Source organism: Herpailurus yagouaroundi, unplaced genomic scaffold (assembly GCF_014898765.1).
Source record: "Herpailurus yagouaroundi ecotype Mexico unplaced genomic scaffold, PumYag 161, whole genome shotgun sequence".
Taxonomy (NCBI): Eukaryota; Metazoa; Chordata; class Mammalia; order Carnivora; family Felidae; genus Herpailurus; species Herpailurus yagouaroundi.
The window spans coordinates 10,113,028-10,133,547 of NW_024412402.1; the positions used below are offsets into that span (position 1 = coordinate 10,113,028).

Below are 20,520 nucleotides of genomic sequence, written 5' to 3' on the forward strand. Positions count from 1 at the left end.
ACTGGTACCCGCAGATGCCTGGGAACCAGGCACTGACCAGAGGACGATGTCACCAGCAACCTCCCCTACCTCCCCATCCGTACACACACGCACCATCTTCCTGGAAATTCTGGACCAATTTGCAAAGTCCCATCACCCCCTTCCATGATTTTTATGGCCTCTATAAATGTCCTGGACCTAAGGAACGTTTTTTCTTTTCCTTTCAAACGAAAAGGCCTTTTCTCTACCTTATCTCTCCTCCAACACCCACACCCCTGTAACCCTACAAGTCGCTTCTGTCCTAGGAAGCCAGGCAGAGAAGGAAAAGGGTCTGGTTTCTAAGGGGAAATGAAAATAAATGGCTTACACTTGAACTCTCTGCCACAAGGCCTGGCTGTGACCCATGAACGTCTGGTGGGCACAGACAGCTGGTTGTCCTCCAACATGAGGGCTTGCTCTTGCCCGGGGACCGACCGAGGACTGCATATCCCTGTCCCCCTTCACCTGGGGGGTGCCTACATGCTGACACCCACAAAATGGGGGCGAAATTGACACACATCGCTGCTGGCCCAGAGCATCCTCTTCTCCTCCCTCTTTCCCGTGGCCAGAAGCAGGTGACAAAATCACGAGGTAGAAAGAATCTGAGCCCCTGAAAAATAATGCGGGAGGAAGCCACCCACTGATCAGACACCCTCCCTGGAAGTTCAGATCGATGAGAAATAACCTTTGGGTTAAGCCACTGAGGTTGTGGGGAGCTGTGGGATCTACGGGGGTAGCTGCGTTACCCCCACTGCTGGCACACTAAGCCTGGTGGCTGCCTCTCCCCCATGCCTTTTTGTCGGATGGAGCGAGAAAAAAATGGAAGGAAGGACTTCCCCTCACGTTGGTATGAGAGAGTAAAGAAGACACATCCGGGGCACCTGGGTGGCTCAGTCGGTGAAGCGTCTAACTCTTGATTTCAGTTCAGATCATGTGGGATCAAGCCCCACGTCGGGCTCTGCATTGACAGCATGGAGCCTACTTGGGATTCTCTCTCCCTCCCCCCCCCCCCCCCGCCACTCACCCACTCAGCTACTGGCCACTCATCAGCGGGACCACAATGACGGAGGTCAGTATATCAGATGCAGGAAAAGTAGGTGCACAGCTAGGAGGGATAGATCTTCCAGAAGCCAGTGGGACCAGCTATCTGAGTGTCTTGGAAATAGTGGAGTAGGCTTTGGGGCTTTCTGCTAAACATGCCTCTTGCTGGGCTGACAAAGGCAGAGGCAGAGAAAGAGGAAGAAGGGAAAAAGGAAAAAGGACGAGCACTGGATCGTCCTTCATCCACCCCATCTGCTTTTTTGTGAAGGTTTACCTACTTTTTAAGATTCATTTCAAACCTCACCTCCTCCGTGAAGCCCTCCCTGACCTCTCTAGGTGCAACTGGGAGCTTCCAAGCATGGCGTCCACACTCATCCACCTTCCACCGGGTCACACCCAAGAGTTCCTGAGGACACTGTCATCATCTTTGTACTCCGGGGGCCTGGCGTGGGTACCCAGGACAGAGGAGGTGCTGATATGGTGGGGAGGTGGCCGGCTGGCTAAATATATATGCAGAATCCACAGCAGAGGAACCCAAACTAAGAACCCAAACTGAGGCTCTCTGGGCACTGGTTGGGGAATCTCAATTTTCTATGTAGGGGATCCCTAGAACATCCAATAAGACATTTTTCGGGTCACACAACTTTTATTGCTGAAAACTATTGCTGGGGATGCCGTGGACATGAACGTTGCCCTCCCGGACCCCCCGGCCTCGATACCATGCAACCAGCCCCCTCGGGCTCTGCCCAGCCTTGCTCTTCCTGGGTGGTCTAGCCCCCGGGAAGCCACCTGCGTGAGCTGGGCTGGGCTGTCCCGCTTGGACCCTGCCTCTGGGAGTCCTAGTATCACCAGGCGAGACCCAGGAAAGTGAGGAGAACTGGACGGGCCAGGAAAGGCTGAGGGAGGCCCAGACCTCCAGCTGACATGGGGGCCAGGCACACGGACAACTTACAGGAGCACGGCAACTCAGATCCTTCACGACGGCTATCTGGAGGGCCTGGGGACAGTGTCCACCCTCTCTCCACGGCAGCGTTCGTGTCCGTGCTGTTTCTGAAGCAGCTGAGAAACTGAAAGGCGGAGGGGCTGAGAGAAACTGGCAGGTCCGGGACAGCGCTGGGTACGAGGGGTGTCTGTCCACCCGGACTGTCCCCGGGCTCCGACGCCCACGGAGAAGCAGCAGCAGCCATGTCTTCACGCCCTGGGTGTAGCCCTTGGACGCAGCGACAGTCGCGGCTCTCTGTGATGACCTGCCCGCCAGCCCACGTGAGGACGCTCTTCCCTAAGCGCCCCGAAGGGGCTCCTTCCTCGGGTCCCTGGATGTCGGGAACACTCAGCAAGACTCTGGAATAGTACAGCCCCCAAGAGTCTCTTGGAGTGTTCGGGGCGACGGATGTTAGCTCTTCAGGCTCCTGGGAGTTTTGGAGAATCTTTAAAAATACATCCAGTTCCATTATCTTGAATATAAAAATACAATAAAAATCTGCCCCAGTAGCCTGTGACCACACACGGCCAGCTGTCAGCCTGGGCAGCCACCGCTCAGTCAGCCCTCCACACCCAGGGCACCCGCAGGAGGCCTGAGAAAGGGCAGGATGCTTGTAATGCCGAGGGGGGGGGGGGCACCTTCCCGCCGGGGACGGCCCCGGTACTCCGACGACACCCGCAATCCATCCCAGGCCGGCGGCGATGCTGGTGGCTTCTCAGTCTGGGCTAGTCTCTGAGCCAGGGTCCGAGGAGCAGGAATTTCTGATGTGATCTTCTAGGCCCTTCCTCTGGGCGCTGTCTGGGCTCAACCTCCTCCATCCGTGACGGACGCCCTTACAGGAAGGTCCACAGCGCCCAAACTGTTATCTCCAGGTGCTTTCCAGCCTGGGGTTTGGAAAGGGCTGACAGCTCTCCTGGTTTCTGGAAAACCTTGGGAGAACAACTACACACGTACACACACACACACACACACACACACACACACACACGTGCACATTCACAGAGGCAGTAGACAGCGGAGGTGGGAGTGACGCAGCTGCCTCGGAACCTTTGGCCCAGATGACACTGCAAATGGCCCAGTCACTTTGGCCAGAGTCTTTATGCAGCCAGGGCTGTGAGGTGGGACAGGACAGCTGCTTAGGATTTCCGGAAGCGCACCTCACTCTGAGGAAGAGAACAAGGGAGAAGAGGGTGAGGGTGGGCCAGGAATACAGAGGCCGAAGGTGGGGGTCCAGAGCCTGAAATCCAGTCCAGCTGTCACTGGGCACTGTTCCTCGGAGACAAACAGCAACGAGGAACCATGGAAGCAGAGAGACCGACCGGACTGGATTTCCAGAGCGGCCACCCAAGCTCTCTGTTCTGCCCTCGCTCTGGCAGAGGAAGGAGAGGGGAGCACGGAGCTCCTGCTTTACAGCCAAGACAGGAGGCTCAGGGAAGGTAGGGGCTGAGCGGGGGCAGCGGAGGAGGAGGTAAATCTCCCTCCTCCCCCATCTCCACGAGACTAACTTCCTGCCAAGGAGGGAGGCCGCCTGCACACGCCCCTCCAGCGGGCTGTGTGAACTCACACCCTGGCCTTCCGGGGGGGGGGGGGGGGGCGGACGGGGCTCCCGGGGCCGGCACCCAGCCTGGGCCCACCCCTTTTCAACCCTTCAGAGGAAAGAATCTGAGGGACAGAAACACGGGCAGCTGGGGTCGGCCTACCATTCGACTGCTGTCCGGTCCCAGTCTTCTGAACACCCCAAGCACAAGGGGGTGAGGGGAACTCTGCCGAGCCCCTGGGGAAAGCCCGGGCCCTCTTGCAGGCACCCCACCTTTGGGAGCTCCCAGCCTGCCCCGCGCAGCACCCCCTGCAGGCTCTCACCTCCATTTTGCTGTAGATCCAGGGGAGGACTTCTGTCACTTTGGTATACACACCGGGCTTGTTCCTCTGGCCACAGCCTGTGCCCCAGCTAGTGACTCCTGCCAGGTACCAGCGACTGTTCTGCTCACAGACCAGGGGCCCCCCGCTGTCTCCCTACAGGGGGGTGGGGGGGGGCGGGGAGGAGGGAGCACACATTATCAGCAGGGGAGGGGAGGTGGTCCTTGCGCAAGCAACAGTGGGCACCAGATTCTCACTCCAAACCCAACACCCCAGCCTTCTCCCAGGCAGCCTCACCTGGCAGGAGTCTCTGCCTCCCCGAAGGTCCCCAGCACACATCATCCTTGGGGTAAGGTAACTGTCATAGACCAAGAAGTCATTGCATTTCTTAAAGTCAATGAGGTTGACCTGCACCTCCCGGAGGAAGGGGGATGTCTTCTCTTCAGTGGAGTCGAGGAAAGAGAAGATGGTAAGGAGTGAGACTTCCGGCAGCTTCCCGGCCTTCTAGCCGCTCACCCCACGACCTGGACTCCCAGCTTCCTGGAAGCGGAGGGCACCACTCCCACGGCTGGCCCCCCAGCACATACGGACGCACACACACTCCCACACACGTAACAGAGACATACACGTACGTACACGTTCAAACTCACAGCCCACGAGGCTGCCTGCACGCTGCACAGCGCCTTTCTGCACTCAAAGCACCATCAGATCCACCATTTCATTTGGTTTTCAGGAACTAGGTGCCCGGAAGGGGCGCAATGAATCCGTTTACAGTTGGAGAAACTCGTGGCCGAAGTTGCGACGTGCCCACGGTCACACGGCTGGTCGGTTCTGGGGCCGAGATCAGGACCAGGCTGCTCCCGGGCCAGTCACCGCTCCGTCACACTGAGCAAGGGAACAGCGGCCCTGCCCCCGGCAGCTAGCCAGAGTCTAACAGTGAGGCCAGCCAGGCGCTCTCGGGCCAAACGTAACCAATCTTTCGGAGCCGACATCGGACGAGGCCACTCCGTCCGTGATGGCGGGGAAGCCACCTTACTCTTGTTTGAGCATAAACGAAACTTAAGGGAGGTTACTGCGCAAACCAGAAAAATACCAAATATCCCCTCTCCCAGCCAGTAGGAGTGGCTACCATTTATTCACCCATCAGAGCTTTCGACTCAGTTTATTCTTGACTCCCAGAGGAGACTATTAAGATACCCAATCGTGGAATTACTCCTGCTTCCTGAAAGCATCCAGTCTGGACAAGTGCTCCGCTTCTCTGAACCTGCATCCCCAAACCACCCAGGTCCTATGATAAGTCCTGTCTAGCACTCTGTTAGTAAGACTTTCACAGTTCTCCATGGTACACGTCCCCCCTCAGTGCAATAAGCAAGGAACCCAAGGTGTTCACAACTACGGAGGGTTTCCAGGTGGGCTTGGCTGGAGGGCACTGTCGCACCAACCGCTTTGACATACACGTGGGGATATACACCCCCACCTTGGGTTGGTTTACAGGCTTTTACTTTGGAACGCTCTGCGCAAAGCTGTTTAGGGGGACCTAGGCACCTGGTGTGGTCTGCAGCAATGGAAGGATCTGAGCCATGAAGCCTACGTGGTCTGAACACAGGCTGCACAGCATTGTCAGTCCTGGAAATAGTCTTTCTTTTCTCGTAAGGTATGGGAATGAAACGCTGGTGCCTCCTCACCGGGAGGTGGCACCTAAGAGTTCGGAGGCAACAAATGTCCAGGCCCTCATGTACGGACCTGTGTACAAACACGTCTTGTGTCTACGTACAGGATAGCTTTCTGAACTTCCGTAGCCGTATGCAAAAGTAGCTGAGATTAGTTAAGCCTGTGTCAACAGCTGGGATTTTTTTCACTCGTACACTTGGGACTTCTCCTTTCGGTTGACTAACGCTGCCCGTGCCAAGACAACCTTTTTCTCTTTTTTTCACTTTAAAAAAGAGGCAGGAGAACCGTGTTCTAGACTCAGTTCTGTCTGTTGGAAAGTACCGGGGTGACCGTGGGCAAGTGACTTAGCCCCGGAGGTCTTCAGTTTCCTCATGTGTAAGATGGGGAGATTGGGTCGAGGGTGGACTTCGCGGGATTAAAAGTTTCTGTTACGGGCTACCAGACAGTCCGCTATGTGTGGGAGTGAGGTGAACACGCAGACATCCACACCCAGGCCCATGAATCCATAATGCCCAAACCCTCATCTAGATAGGCCCTCCTCTATATACCCCAACACATCACCTCCACCCACTCCATACAGATGCACACACACACACGCACACGCACACACACACACACACACACACACCCCAGCATCTCTGGCCCCTCACCATCTGTCTCCTTGGTCTTGCCAAAGCCTGTGATCCAGCAGGTCTCATTGAGGCCGAAGGTCTGTCCATGCATAGGGAGGCAGGCAGGGTGGACATGAGCTGCAAGGAGACCTCAAGACATCAGTGCGGGGACAAGGCTGGAGATTTTGGTTGGGAGGGTAGCTCAAAGGGACGGGAGTCCCAGTGTCCTAGGACCCTCCTCCTTGCCCCCAGACTGGTTCTGAATCTTCTGGGCCCTTGAACTGACCAGGCAAGAAACTCAGTCACTTCATCTTGACCCTCCAGCCTGTAAAGGGTACTACCAGAGTCCCTCAAGCATTCTGATTTCAGTGGGTGCCCTGTGGACAGAAGCATAGGCCTTGGAAGCTCCCCTGTGCGAAGCCGATCCTGGGTGGCCACACATCTCTCCCTTCTTAGAGCGGCTTTCCTGGCTGAGCCTCCTCCGTGCCCGTCCATCCGAGCAAAGAGCAGCCACAGGCTAAGTTCCAGGCATTCTCACCATGGCATCTCAGTGATGTGTCCAGCCTGGTCTGGGGAGAGCACCCACTCGTTGGTCAGGGCCTGAGGCACTCCCTCCAGGTCAGACAACCTCTCCAGGTGGGAAGAGCACAGCCCTAGAGGCACAGACCACAAAACCACTGCTCACTTGCTCCCGTGCTCAGAAACATCTAGAAGGTGTTGTTGGAGATCACTTCACAAGCTCTCTCCGAGGACTGGCGTCCTTAGATAGACCAGGGCATGGACCACCAAACCCCAATTTGCAAGAGGAAATTCTCAGGTGATAGAATGTTTGCAGTGTCCTCAATTGTTTGTTACGCTCACTGCAGCCTCCTGCATCTGCAACAGTGCCCGACACGTGCAACGTGCTCAACGAACAGAGCAAGGAAGAAAGGAAGGACAGACACAGAGGAAGGGAGGGCAGGAGTGAGAATCAATGCTAGATTCTTCCATAAAGTGGGCTTTAAGTTTTGGTGTCTAACACGTTCGTCTGCTGGAGAGTAAACAAACAAAAAATAAATGAGGGTTAAAAAAAAAAGGTGGGGGGAGCGCCTGGATGGCTCAGTCGGTTAAGCGTCTGACTTTGGCTCAGGTCATGATCTCGCGGTTGGTGAGTTCGAGCCCTGTGTCAGGCTCAGTGCTGACAGCTCAGTGCGGACAGACTCAACTTTGGATTCTGCGTCCCCCTCTCTCTCTGCTCCTCCCCCGCTCACGCTCTGTCTCTGTCTCTCACTCAAAAATAAATAAACAGTAAAAAAATTTTTAATAAAAAAAATAAATGAGGGAATGGCATCAATAATTAACCAAAAAAAGCAAAACCTAATTTCTTAAAATATGCTCATTTTTAAGATGTAGGGTCTTAAAAACATATCACACTGTTATACATCCCGCTCATTTTTATGGGGGGATTACATGTATCAGTGAGTTTTCATAAGTTTTCACCGATAGTACCGTGACTTCAAGGTGCTAGGCCTGCTGAAGGAGTTGAAGAAAATCTGCCTGATTTCTAAACCCAAACTCAGGGCACATGGTCTGACCAGAGGACTACATAAATCTAAGCTGTGCTTCTCAGACTACACGTGTGCTTCCTGCCCAGGGGCCTATCGGAGTCTGGAGAGGGGCCTCCCATAGTCTGAAAAGCACGTGCGATATCGTAATACCTTTCGTTTGGTTTTACAAATTACTTAATTTGATTTGGAATTCCAAATAACATTAAAGGGGGGTTGGGGTGGTTGGAGATCTGGAAGCTTAGGCAAATGGAGTCTGGGTTCGGCAAGGTTGGAAAGGCCTATCCTGGTCCTGTAGACCTGACTGCCCCCCTTTTGGGTGGGCGTGAGGGGCAGGGCAGGGCGGGGGCAGAGGAATGCCCCCTCACCTCGCAGTCTCAGGCTCCACAAACAAGGCTGGAGGACAGGAAGAGGGCAGGGAGGGCTTGCCCGCTGGGTGGCTGGGTGGCTGGGTGGTGTGGCTCTGGACCGGCCCCACCCAACTGAGCTCTGCTGTGGTTTCCTCCTCCTCACCCCACTCTGATGACCCAGTGTCTGAGTCATGACCGATACCACCTCTGTAATTAATGTGCCAAGAAAGACCAGCTCACGGGCTCAGAGCACCAGAAAGGCAGGACTAACCAGAGAGCCCTCGGAGGCTTCTGGAGAGCCTGATGCACTCAGCTATCCTTCAAGGAAGACCCATCTGTGCCACCGTGGCTCCCCCAGCCGTCCTCATCATCACGTCATCGGCCTCTGGGGACTGTCTGTGTGGGTCACCCCTTGTTCGATTTGAATAGAATTGAATTGCAACTGTGCAGCCTGTTACCTAGCAGCAGACACACAGTAAGTACTTGGTAAGTTTGCACAGGAGAGAGTGAATTAATGAATGAAGCCTCCTTTGATCTCCTGACAACTCCGAGCACGTCCTTCCTCTAGTCAACCCCGTGGCAATCCACTTTTGGAATGTGCTCTCCACGGCCGTCATAGCAGTCGGCCAGCGGAGAGCCCAGGGCAAACGGCATTGCTAGGGAGGGGGACCCTCCTGGATCCAGTCCCGGAGCGGCCACTTACTACTTCATTGTCTTGGGTAATCTTCTCTCTGGAAAGTTCCATCTCCTCAAAGGTAAACCGAAGCTAGCAAGAGTACCTGCTCTACAGGACTGGCTGTGAAGAGTTTAGTGTTACCGCAGATGTAAAACGCCTACCACGGTGCCCAGCCCCTAGTAAGTGCTCAATAAATGCGCATGAAACAATTCGATCTATGTACTTGGATTGAGACCAGTATCCAAGCCTTGTCTCTGTCACCAGCTTGCGATGCGAGATGTGTCATTTGGGACAACCTTATTTCTAGCCTCTGGGCCTCAGTCTCCTCGATGGTAAAGTAGAGGTGTTGCAATAAATGACCCCTAAGAGCCTTTGACCGCCACCGTGCTGAGGCTCGGGAACCCCAAGAGGGGTGCACGGAGGCCACAAGGCTGGGCCCTGAGGGTCGCCTGGAGGAGCCGGGGTGGGTGTGACCGGTGTCGATCCACTCACCAGACAGGGTCAGGGGCTTGGAGAGCCGCATGAGGGCAATGTCATAGTCGTCCTCCTCGTCCGTGTAGTTGCCATTGATGATGATCTGGGAGATGGAGGCCGCCGCAGGCAGCTGGAGCAGGTTGCTGGTACCCGCGTAGACCTTCCAGCCCTCCAGGATCTTCTCCCGGGTCCTGCAGGAGCCACAAGAGACCAGGGTCTGGTGGAGCCCAGTGGCAACACCTGCTACACCCAGGGAGCCGCGGCCGTGGCTGCAGCTTACAGGCAGGAGGATGGACGAAATGACCTCTAAGGGGAGCCGTCTATCCCAGCCCAGGGCTCCAAAACAATCCCCTGCCTCCACAAGCCCCTCGTGAACCGGCCACTCTGCACCTCCCAGTAATAAAGAGAGGGCACGGGCACAACCTATGAGCATCTACCCCCACCGCCTCCTCGTCGTGCCACCAAGTTTCCTACAAGGTGGACAGGCCACACCTCGGCACAAATGGATCTGCCAGAGACTCACTCGCGACTGGGGAAGCCAGTGCCCGCCCCCCCCCCCCAAGGCCCTTTCCTGCTCACCGGCTCAAAGGGACAAGCCTGGCTGGTGACGTTCAGAAGCTGACTGTTCCACCCTCCCTACTATCCCCATCCCTCACTTCCCGGATCCGCGTTCCCAATTCCTCGGGCTCTCCTCCTGTAAGTTCCTGCTGCAGAAAGCAGAGGCCTCTTCAGGGGCAGGTTCCCAAGCCCTTGTGTAGGCCCGCCTCACCCTCCCTTCGGGGTCATCAGGGTTCTTTTCTCATTCTGGGCCGAGCTCGGAAGCCCCAGACTCACACTCCCCAGGACCAAATCGCAACCTCAAACCACGGCCCCGGCCGCACCAGTGGCGCCTGCCCTCGGGGGCCGGGGTCACAGTCCAAGCCCTCCTCTGCGGACCGACAAGTGAGTCTGCCATCGGGCCCTCCTGGTGATCCCCAACCCGGGAGGCACGGCGTCACCCCTCCCCCCTCGGGTACTTACACAAAGAAGCAGTGAGCGGCGGTGAGCACCCACTGGGCGTCGATCAGCGTGCCCCCGCAGATGTGCGTGGTGCCATACTGCAGACTCACTTGCCAAGGCCACTTGCTCTCTGGGGCCAGCGCCCCTCCCACGATCCGCCCGGTCATGGCCCTCAGTCCACAGTCTGGGGAGAGGCAGAAGAGACAAACCGTGACCTCTGCTGTCCTCAGAGCCTCCACCGTGCTCCCTGGATCCAGGGCAGGCTCGGGCAGCCTCATCCTGAGGGCACCCACCCGCCCACGGACACTGCTTTGCTCACTTCATCTGATGTGGCTCGGCTGCTTCCTGCCAAAGCAGAGCAGTAGGTCAGACTTCTGGGATCACCCAGCACGAAGTTGCATCCTAAGCAGGTTCCTCTTTCCTGCCACTCATTCCTTCTCTCCTTGGCAAAGGCTTACTAAGTGCCTGAAGCTTTGGGCACCGTGCCAAGCATCGAGGTGGTGACGGTGAACCCCAAGGCTGCTATCAGGAGGTCGGGGAAGCAGACCAAGTCTGACATGACCCTGAATTGATGGGCATGGTGACAGGGACCTCTATCATTTGCAGACAAAGGAGAAATGAACTTTCCCTGACGTGCGGGTGGGTCTGTGCCCACATGGCTCCCCAGTGGGTCACTCAGGGCTACTGGGGACGCTGTATGGATCCCAAGGGAACATTTCCAGAAGGAGTGAATCGTGCCCCCAAAATTGTGGACAAGGAGGGCAGTCCCCAAGTGTGTTCAGACACGTGTCCTTTTTTCTTGGAAAGGGGACAGAGTGAAGGACCAGCGGCGATGGGAGGGGGTGGGCACTCCGTCTGTAGTCCCCGTGCCTGCCTGCCCAGGGGAGCATCCCTACCTGGTCATTACAGAGAACACAGCACTTGTGGGCTGATTCATGGCTTGGGGTTTGGGGTCAGGCCCGAGGTTGGATACTGACTCCCCACCTACCCGCGGTGTGCATTAAGCAAGGCAAACATTTCGGCCTCTTACCAGTGAGCGGACAGTAATGGCATCTGCCCCGTGAGAATCCCACGCAATCGTGTTTATCAAGAGCCCGGTGCCTTATGGCACAGAAGGTACTCAGTAAATGTTGGCCCTAGATCTAGTTCCGCGTCTACTGATATGGGAGCTTTAAGCTGGTCCAGACTGGCTCTCCCAGTCCTTCCCACCACCCAGAATCCATGAGATTTGAATGGCTTCCCTTGTATGAACAAGGTTGCTGAGCTGGGCAGAGTCAGGGCAAAGACCAATGCTACCCTGAGACTGTCCCAGCGCCTTACGGGGCCCCCAGCGCTGAAGCAGTCCTGCTAGTTAAGACCATCTTCCTGGCTTGGACCCCCAGGGCTGACCATCGCCCCCAGAGAGGTCCCACCCCTCTGCTCCCTGACTCCCACCCCACACAGGCCACTGTCCAGGAGGAAGAGCATCTTCTTACGGGAACACTGGAGAGAGACATACTGCTGGGAAGGGCATTCAGACCTGCAGGAAGAGACGCAGAAGATGTGAAAAGGGCACATTAAACACCTCCTCCAGGAAGCCTTCCCTGGTTGACTCTAAGTTCCTATCCCATCTCCTTTGCATCAGATAGAGATTCTGATGTCCCTCCCAGAGAGACCGATCTTTCTAGTGCTTTCTCCAGGAATGGGGATGGCTCAGTGCAAACCATCCCCACTCTTGTCCCCACCAGGGGGGGGGGGGGGGGGGGGGGGGGGGGGGGGGGGGGGTGCATCTGAAGAGATGGGGGTGGGATGGGGAGGGAACCTTTTCGTGGTTGCCTCTTTCCACAGCTGAACAGGTGGCCTGACCCTCCTCTGACAGCTCCTCAATGCTCTGCCGGCCCCGCAGCACGCAAAACACCGACACAAAGCAGGCATCCAGGGTACGGCTGATCCACTTCCCTTCCTTTCCCACCCCGCCCCCTCCCCTGTCCTCCCCATCCCTTTTGCTCTGGAAGTCTTGTTTCTTCTTTCCCCTCCCCAGGGTAAACACTGCTAGCTGCTGGAGCCTCCCCTTGAGTGGGGAGTGGGGTTGCGACAAGGGCGGGGCCACAGTGCAAAGGTGACAGAGGGCAAGGCCCAGGAGGGGGCCAGTGCTTGGCAGTGGGGCCTCCCTGTCCCTGACCACAGGCACCTGGCACTCCTGCTCCTGCTCCCTACCCTGCACCTGCTCACCCCAGTGACGCTTCTCCCCCCCACCCCGCCCACCCCAAGCCCCCTCCCTGCAGCTGCTTCCAGCTCAAACACCTGGCTGCCTGGTGGCCCCAGGGTTCACTCGAGGTCTCCAGCAACCGGATAAACTCTGTGCCACCCCTGACCTTGAGGTGCTCTCGGCACCGAGCTTCAATCAGAACTTTCAAGTCGGGAGACAGGTGGCAACTGAGGACTGTTTCTGGGATGCTCCTGACATTCGCGATGGGTTCCCGGAGGCTGGGTCCCAGAAAGGCCAAAGGAGAGGGGGTCCCCGACTCAAAGCGCTCCGCCGTTTCCCTGCGCCCAGGCGGGCAGCCTGGCCTGCCCCACCGCACCTGTAGAGGCTTTCCTGGAGGGTAGAGTTGTATTTGGAGATTGAGAGGCTGCTGGTGAGATCCCTGTGGGCCACCTCGGTTGTCCGGTAAGCACTGTAAGGGAGGGGACGGAAAGAAGAATGAGCCCCCCTTGAGACAGACCGCACCCTTCCCGGTCCCCGGGCATGTGTTAGCGTCCTGCTGGGAGAGGCCAGAGGCGGCTAAGGCCCAATACGCTCAGACCCGTCCCACGTAGTCCACCACTGTCCCCACTAGCCCTGTGCGCCAGCCCAGTGGTTTTCAAAGTGTGGTCCCATCCCGGACAGCAGCATCAGCACCGCCTGGGAACTTGTTAGAAATGCAAATTCCTGGGTCCTCTGAACCCTAGACCTGCTGAACCAGGAACTCTAGCCCCGTGTTTTTAACAGGCTCTCCGGGTGATTTCGGTGCACGTGCAAGTTCGAGAAACACTGACCCGGCCCTTCTCTAGCCAAACTGTGATCCACGGGCCAGCAGCAGCCATACCCCGGACCTGCTGGGCCAGACTCTGCATTTGAAAGATCCCCACGTTACGGGTTTGTACATTAAAGTCTGAGAACCTTGTAGTCGCTTACCAGATCTCAGACCACAGTGTCTATAGGAATCACCTCGGGGCATTTATGAAGCAGGTTCTAAACCCCAATCCACAGATTCTGATTTTGGGGTGCATTTTAACAAGCACCCCAGGCGATTCAGATGCGGGGAATGCATGGATCACTATCAGTGTGGCACTTCTGCGCACTTCTAGAACACGATACCCCTTGTACGAGAGCGGGCCTTTGTGCGTGCCATTCCTCTCCCTGGGGGCTCCTCCGTTCCCTGCTCTCTGCCAGCTGCACCCTCTCCTTTGCCCTTATCATTACACATCACATTGTATCACGGTTATTCGTTCGAGCCTCTCTTGCCCACACCATACTGGAGATTCTCTAAGGGCAGGGATCTTGTCTGGGGGCCACACGGTCTCTGGCACATATGAAATCTCAATTACATTCTTTGAATAAACGCCACTATCTACTGAAGCCCCAGGGAGGCTCAGATTTGCATAAGGCCTCACAACTCCATGATGAAAGATGTGTACTATCTTCTAGCCGGATCCCTTGGGTCCCTCTCTGACGATCAGAACTCTGAGGCTGAAGTGAGGGCAGAGAACAGGTTCTAAGCCCCAGCCTCCGAGCCCCGCTTCTCAAGGTGCTTCTTCTACAGAGAGTCCTCAGCGACATCCTAAACCCTTCTCCCCACGGCCTCACACACCTTGGTGAACCCCCCAAAGCGCAGACCAGCAGGGAGGACGGAGCTGGCTATGTGGCCTGCAAATAAGGGAAGGATGGGGGACCCCTTCAAGCAGGAAGGCTGTCCTAACCCTACTCCCCGCCCCACCCACTAGCATCAGCTTTGGTTGGAAATCTTGAGAGCCAAAGATTCTAAGACTTTACCTGGCCACACCTGCCCGTCCCCTTCCCCCTTTGATGAGTTCCAGCTCAAGCCACAGCTGCTGTAGCTCAGAGCCCCAGCCCCTAATTCCCAGCCGTGAGGAGAAGACAAGACAGGCCCCAAAGCCCATCCCCCTCACAGGGCCACCGCGACCATTAAATGCGATCACTGGACACAAGGCCACTTCGATGCAGAGAACCGGGCGGGAGTGACCTCCTCCTGCAGATCTACAAATAATTACTTTGGCCTCGTGGGAACAACTTACCCCCAGGCTTGGGCTCCCGAGGCCACTGTCTCTGCCTAACTCAAGAGTGTCCTGAGCTAGTGCTCTCATCCCTGGTCCTCGAGGATCTTTTTTATCTTCTTTTTTTAATGTTTATTTACTTATCTATTTAGAGAGAGAGCAGGTACAAGCTAGTGGGGGAGGGGCAGAGCAAGGGACAGAATCCCAAGCAGGCCCCGCGCTGTCAGCACAGGGCCCCACACGGGGCTCGAACTCACAAACCGCGAGATCAGGACCCGAGCCAAAATCAAGAACAGGACGCTTGGCGGACTGAGCCACCCAGGTGCCCTTTCAAGGTGCCCACAAGGAGCCTGAGAGGCCCCTGCAAAGAGCCCGAGGCATCCCCGAAGCTGGGACCCTGGGGAGAGGTTTACCTCATGAAACCCAGCTGCTGGCACGTCTTCTCTGAGTAGGAGTCGTTCCAGCTGTCACTGCAGATGGGAAGCCACTGATGGGAGGATCCAGAGTAGACTTTAAGCAGAGACTTGTTCCAATCAAACCTCACTGCCAGGCAAGAAAAGGGCAGAGCGGGCTTTCAGCACCCAGGAAGCTCCAAAGTCTTGAGGAATGTCCTGAGTGAGGCTCTGAGATGCTCCTGTCCTAAGGCTCCTCGCTGGGGCCTGGGAAACGTCCGGGAGCCAGATGCGGGAGGTAATGATCACTGGCCAGGGCTCAGAAGCCCCAGACACTCAGTAGAGGCAGAGCCAAGGCAGGGGCTGGGGCAGGGCAGACAGCCCCCTCCATGCCACAGGACCCAGGGGACCTCTGCTGGGAAAACAGGGTGAGCAATGCCAGGAGGCAGCACCCCAAGAGGGCAGTGACATGCCCAAACGAGAGAGTGACAAGGGGAATAGGGTCTGTGATCCGACTGCGTGTTCAGTCACAGAGACACGTGCTTATGGGCAATGATACGCATAAACACACAGGCGACATGCACCCACAGACACCTGCATCGGGGCTATACATAGACAACGCACCGAGAAAGCACTGAGGATCAGGGCTCCAAGAGACCTTTGTGCTCATCTAGGCCAGCTGTTGACAAACTGACTTTACGAAACCACAGGGGGTGCCAAGTCAGGGGTCACCTGCTGGGCAAAGAGCAGGGGCATGTGGACGGGGCTCTGGACCCCACACCTGCCTCCGGCCAGAGCACCTCCATTTTGTCTGCTACTCGGGAGTAGACAGATCCTGAGAACTACTAATCTCGCCCATTTCACAAATTAAGAAACTGAAGCCCAGAGAAGGTAAGTGACTTGCCCAAGTCACACAGCACCCCAAGCCAGGTTTCAGACCCAAGGCTACTGTGACCAGAGCCCAGGTCCTCCGGCTCTCTGTCCACTGCCCCCTATTCAAGCTGATGGGCGGTTTGCAGTGTGCACGCACACCCTCCCACACACGCACCCGTGCCCAGCGTCCTTACCACAGCCCAGCTCATCACTTCTCAGCTTACAGTCCACGACCCCATCACAGCGCACGGCATGTATGGGGCAGCTCTCCACTGGCTCCTTGTACTTGATTCCTGTGTGGCCCCGCCAGAAGTAGACTGGAAAACAGCGAAGCAGACAGCCGGGTCACCGCCAGCCCCCGGGAGACCAGACGCTAAGCAGCCCGAGGCCCTGGGGGTTCTGAGACACCGACCTGCAATCCCTCTTGGACTCTGGGGCTCTCTTCCCCCATCTGTATGGAGAGAAAGGCTGCTCAGGAATGCTCCAGAATGCTCTGGAAAGCTCCTGCAAGCAGGATAGCACCAGGCAGACTCAAGCAGCCACCCAGAGAGAGAGAGAGAGAGAGAGAAAGAAAGAGGGAGGGACAAAGAGAGAGACAGAGAGGGACAGAGAGGGAGAGGGAGGTGTGGAGGCGGGTACTGCTTTGGAAGCTCCCATGCCCTACATGGGCCAGAGTTGTGACCAGAGAAAGCCCTCCTCCAGCATCCCAGAGCCCCCCTCTCAGAGCCCCTCTGGCATCCCTTCATCTCTGCTCTGTGGGTCATGGCAGAGACATTTCTGTCTCCACAGTCCCCACACACAAGCACTAGCCATCCTGTCTTCTCCAAGGCCATTCCTTAGTCCCAGAAACTCCTGGATTTCCTTCCTTCTCTTTCTCCCCTAACCAAGGGATGTGTCCTTTGCTCAGTTCTTGTCCCATTACTTGTCTTTATGCCTTTAAATGTCTTCCCATTCAAAGAAAAATTCTAGGTGGCTGATTCCCAAATGCACAAGCTTCACAAACCACGTGTGAAAGTCAGCCTCGTGACTCCCTCTGTCTCAAACACCAACCTCTTCTCAAACTGGGAGTCCCATCCCTGCTGCCTGGAGACAGCTTCCCTCGAGTGCCCAAGAAACCCGAGTTCTAACTCCTCACCCTGCCCCTCGTCTTCAATCTCCTCCTCAGCCTGACCCCCTGCTTCCCCCACTGACCCTACCACGCGCTCAGTTACCCAAGGTGAAGGTCACCCTTGTGTGTCTGTCCTTCCAGACCCCGGCACAAATGCCACCTAATGTTTTGGACTTGCCCTTCCTCTCTGTGCCCTGGTCTTCCCCCTCCCACGTCCTGGGCACTGAGGCTCCCGGGAACCCGGGTCAGTCCCCCTCTGAATGGAGGGGCCACCTTGACAGTCAGGGGACTTCAAGAAACGTTGTGAAACCACACCATGACTATAAGCCTATCCAGGGGGGGTGCCCTTGGATGCCATCTCATCCCTTCAGGGGTCATTCCCCTCTCAGAGGATGGCCGGGGGGGGGTTCCCCGGAGCACTGCCCTGTGTGGGAGGGGCAGCAAGTCCTGGCTGGAGGTTCACATGGACACCATGTGGCAGGCACCGGGCTGAGACCTTTATGTGCGTCGTGACGGTGAGGCCGTCACCTTGTCAGGCATGTGGGGACACTGAGGCTTGAAGTTAATCCATTTGCTGTGGTCGCACAGCTGGTAAGTGGCAGAGCCCGGATGCTATGGTGGGCGGGGGGGGCGGGGCATGCCCTTAACCAACACACTAGCTCCCCCCGTGTCATCTCCTCCCTGGAGCAGCCTGGCCAGCCCGTGTTTCCGTGCAGTGGTCCAGCCGGCTCCTCACCACATGTGCTACCTCTTTAACAGAAGCCTAACCCCCGGCCTGGCATTTCAAGCTCTCTACAGTGGGGCCCAGCCATACCCAGACGGCCCCCACGGCCCCAAATAGTATTTTTCCCTCTCTGGCTAAGTGGGTCCCTTCCCTCTCCCCACGCCGACCTTGCCCACCTGCCCCCTATGTTTCCTGCAGCTGCTCATCCTGCTCAGATCCCCTGTCAACATGCCGTCCTGTCTTCCAGGCCGTCACCTGACCCTTCGTGAGCTGGCCTCTACCGCCCCAGTCCACGCAGCTGTCACCTGTTCCTGACGGTCACATGTGACCTTAATTTTCCAGCTGTGTCCCTCAGAAGACTGTGATCTCCCTGAGGACAGTGTGGCCTGATGTGTGCTCCCTCCTAAGGTCCCACGCTGTGCTGGGCCCACGGTGGACTCCCCAGCAGAAAGCCCCAGACCCTGTCCTGGGTATCTTTTCTAAAGTACATGTGTGGGGTGTTTTGGGGGGTGGGGATGTTAAGGAAGCCTAAGCCCCTGAGCACTTTATCTCATTGTCTGAAAATGCTTGACTTTCTCTACTCTGTTTTTTGGTTTGTTGGTTTTTTGTTGGTTTTTTTTTGTTGTTTTTTTTTTGGTTTTTTTTTTTTTTTTTTAGTTTTTAAAAAAATAATGAGAACTTTTAGATTTCGTGCCCTCATCTCATTTATTCCTCATAACCCAGTGAAGTCTTTATGAGCACGGACAGGGCACAGAGTAAGTCAAACGAACTGAATGAATTTAACCCCATCCGAAGATGCAGCAGCCGAGCTCAGAGTGGTTCACTCTCCCGGGCAAGATGCCCAGGAAGTAGCACAGACGAAGCCCGAGCCCGGTTCCCCTTCACCCCGTGTCCTCAAAGGGGCCTGCAGGCCCTGTGGTCCAAGGCCATTTGCAGGAGTGTCTCCGGGGGGCACGGTAGCCAGCGAGTGTGCGTTCCCCACTCAGGACTCCCCGCGCCGCACCCCCATCCGGGGACCCCGCTCCAGCCTGCCATGGCCAGAGCCCGCCCCTGCTCCCTCCGTGAAACTCACAGAGGATGATGAGCGACACCACGAGGGCGATGAGGAGGAGGATACATCCGATGAGTGGCAGCCGCTTCTGGCCCTCCTGCCAGGTGAACTTGGGCAAGCTGACACCTAGGGACAGGGCAGGAGCAGGGGAGGGTAAGGCTGTTGAGAGGGGTCCGGTGGAGCGGAGGAGGGAGAAGGAAGCAGGCTGGCCTGGGAGGGCCCCGTTAGGACCCCACCCAGTCCCTGCAGCTCCCTTTCACTGAGCACCTACTACGGGCCAGCCAGGCATTCGCAAGCGTTCTCTCATGTAATTCTCAAGGCATCCGTGTGAGCTGCGCGTTACCAGGCTCATTTTAGAGGCGGGGGAACTGGGGTTCGCAAAAAGGTAAAGAACTTGCTCAAGGTTACTTGGTTAGTGAATGGCAGAGCAGGGATTCAAATGAAGTGTGTCTGATTCCAGAGGCCGCGGCCCGAGGGTCCCTCACCAGCCCTTGAGGAGGGCAAGACTGTGAAAGGGACCCCACATATGGATAATTCTCCGGGCCAGTCTGTATTGTGGTGGTGGGGACAGGCCGAAGTCTAGGATAGGAGGAGGGCAGTGTAAGGATGGGCAGGAACACTGTTCTGTTAGGGGCAGAGCCAGCCCCAAGGCCCATCTGGCCGCTGTGACTTCCATCCAGCACCTGAACCACAGAAGCCAGTTTGGAGAGTTGGGGTGTGAGAGCGCCTACCTGGTCAGAATCTCTCCCTTTCCTCCTCTACCACAGATGGACCCGTGATCAGGACCCTGCTCTAGGGCAGACCCTGGCCTCCCGGCAGACCCACGGGGCGGCCTGAGGAAAGAACCCCAGTCTCTAACCGGGCTCTCTAACCCCAGCTCTCCAAATCTGTCCTCTGACCCAGGCTGCCCGGCCCCCAAAGTTACAGCTGCTTCGTTGGACCTGGTTTCTTCTCCCCTACCCCGGTGGCCACAATTTTCCACGGTCTCGGGCTTGCATGGGATGGCTCCTTTTGGCCCCTACCTCCCCGGGCCCCCCCTGCCCACGTCTGACTGTTCCCCCCTCCTCCCCACCCATCGACTCCTTCCCTGTGCTCTTGCCTTCCGCGCAGCGTCCCCCTTACCTGGGCTCTCCCTGGTGGCTGGGGCCGACCTGGCAGGAGATGCCCGGATGGGCACGGCCCCCACTGGTGTTGCTCTAACAAGGTACACTCTCGTCGGAGAGGAGGCCGTGGAGGCTGACCTGGCGGACAATGACCTGCCGGATGCTGACCTGGAAGGGGATGCCCGGGCTGGAGACGTCCTTGCCGGGGAAGCATTCTGAAAACAGAATGAAGGGCATCCCTCAGGCTACTCCCCTGAGAAGCTACTCCCCAGCTGTCAGCCCTGCTAAGCCAGCAGATAAATGCCCCAGGGCAAGTGGCCAGGGGTTGAGCAACTCCCCGCAACCCCCTCCCCCCAACCACCACCACCACCCCCTGGCAGGGAAGCATCTGAGAAGAAGAGTGTCTCAGGATGGAGTGCAAGTTCCAAAACCCTACTCTCCCCAGCTCCCTACGCCCCTCTCCCATCACGGGAATCTACGGAGCGGGCAGAGGGCCGTGGGCCATCCGCTTGGGGCTTGGGGGCCCTTGCTTTGGCTACCTGGGTATAGGGACCCTCGCTCTGAGAGTCGCTCAGGGAGGTGTGGTCCCCGGTGGGGGAAGTAATCACTCTTTCGGCCCCTCTTCACTTCTCTCACCCCACACCCTGCCCCTGTCTTTTGTGGGCCCCAGATTGAGAAAACCACGTTCTTACTACGAGCTGTCATTGAAGAGTGTGGAAAGCACTCACTCAAGGAAAAACCCTGGCCTGCCTTGTAGCCCACCATTCTCAGTGACCCCAGAATTCTCTT

At 56.9% G+C, this 20,520-nt stretch overlaps 1 protein-coding gene across 3 annotated transcripts in view; it reads right to left on the reverse strand.

The window, feature by feature from the left end:
- Positions 1-1,685: 1,685 nt before the first annotated feature.
- TMPRSS13 (transmembrane serine protease 13) overlaps positions 1,686-20,520 on the reverse strand; it is a 28,149-nt gene continuing 9,314 nt past the window's right edge. Inside the window, exons 2-14 of one of the 3 annotated variants that reach the window (XM_040483159.1) lie at positions 19,751-19,946; positions 18,650-18,754; positions 16,158-16,196; positions 15,940-16,062; positions 14,894-15,023; positions 12,788-12,880; positions 11,699-11,742; positions 10,245-10,407; positions 9,243-9,415; positions 6,220-6,318; positions 4,196-4,338; positions 3,902-4,054; positions 2,220-3,204 (exon numbers count right to left, since the gene is read on the reverse strand). In XM_040483159.1, the coding sequence (XP_040339093.1) occupies positions 3,178-3,204; positions 3,902-4,054; positions 4,196-4,338; positions 6,220-6,318; positions 9,243-9,415; positions 10,245-10,407; positions 11,699-11,742; positions 12,788-12,880; positions 14,894-15,023; positions 15,940-16,062; positions 16,158-16,196; positions 18,650-18,754; positions 19,751-19,946 (1,488 nt within the window). In that variant the 3' untranslated portion in view covers positions 2,220-3,177. Of the gene's footprint in view, positions 3,205-3,901; positions 4,055-4,195; positions 4,339-6,219; positions 6,319-9,242; positions 9,416-10,244; positions 10,408-11,698; positions 11,743-12,787; positions 12,881-14,893; positions 15,024-15,939; positions 16,063-16,157; positions 16,197-18,649; positions 18,755-19,750; positions 19,947-20,520 lie in introns of all 3 variants that reach the window. The other 2 variants (XM_040483160.1, XM_040483161.1) reach the window with 2 other exon arrangements.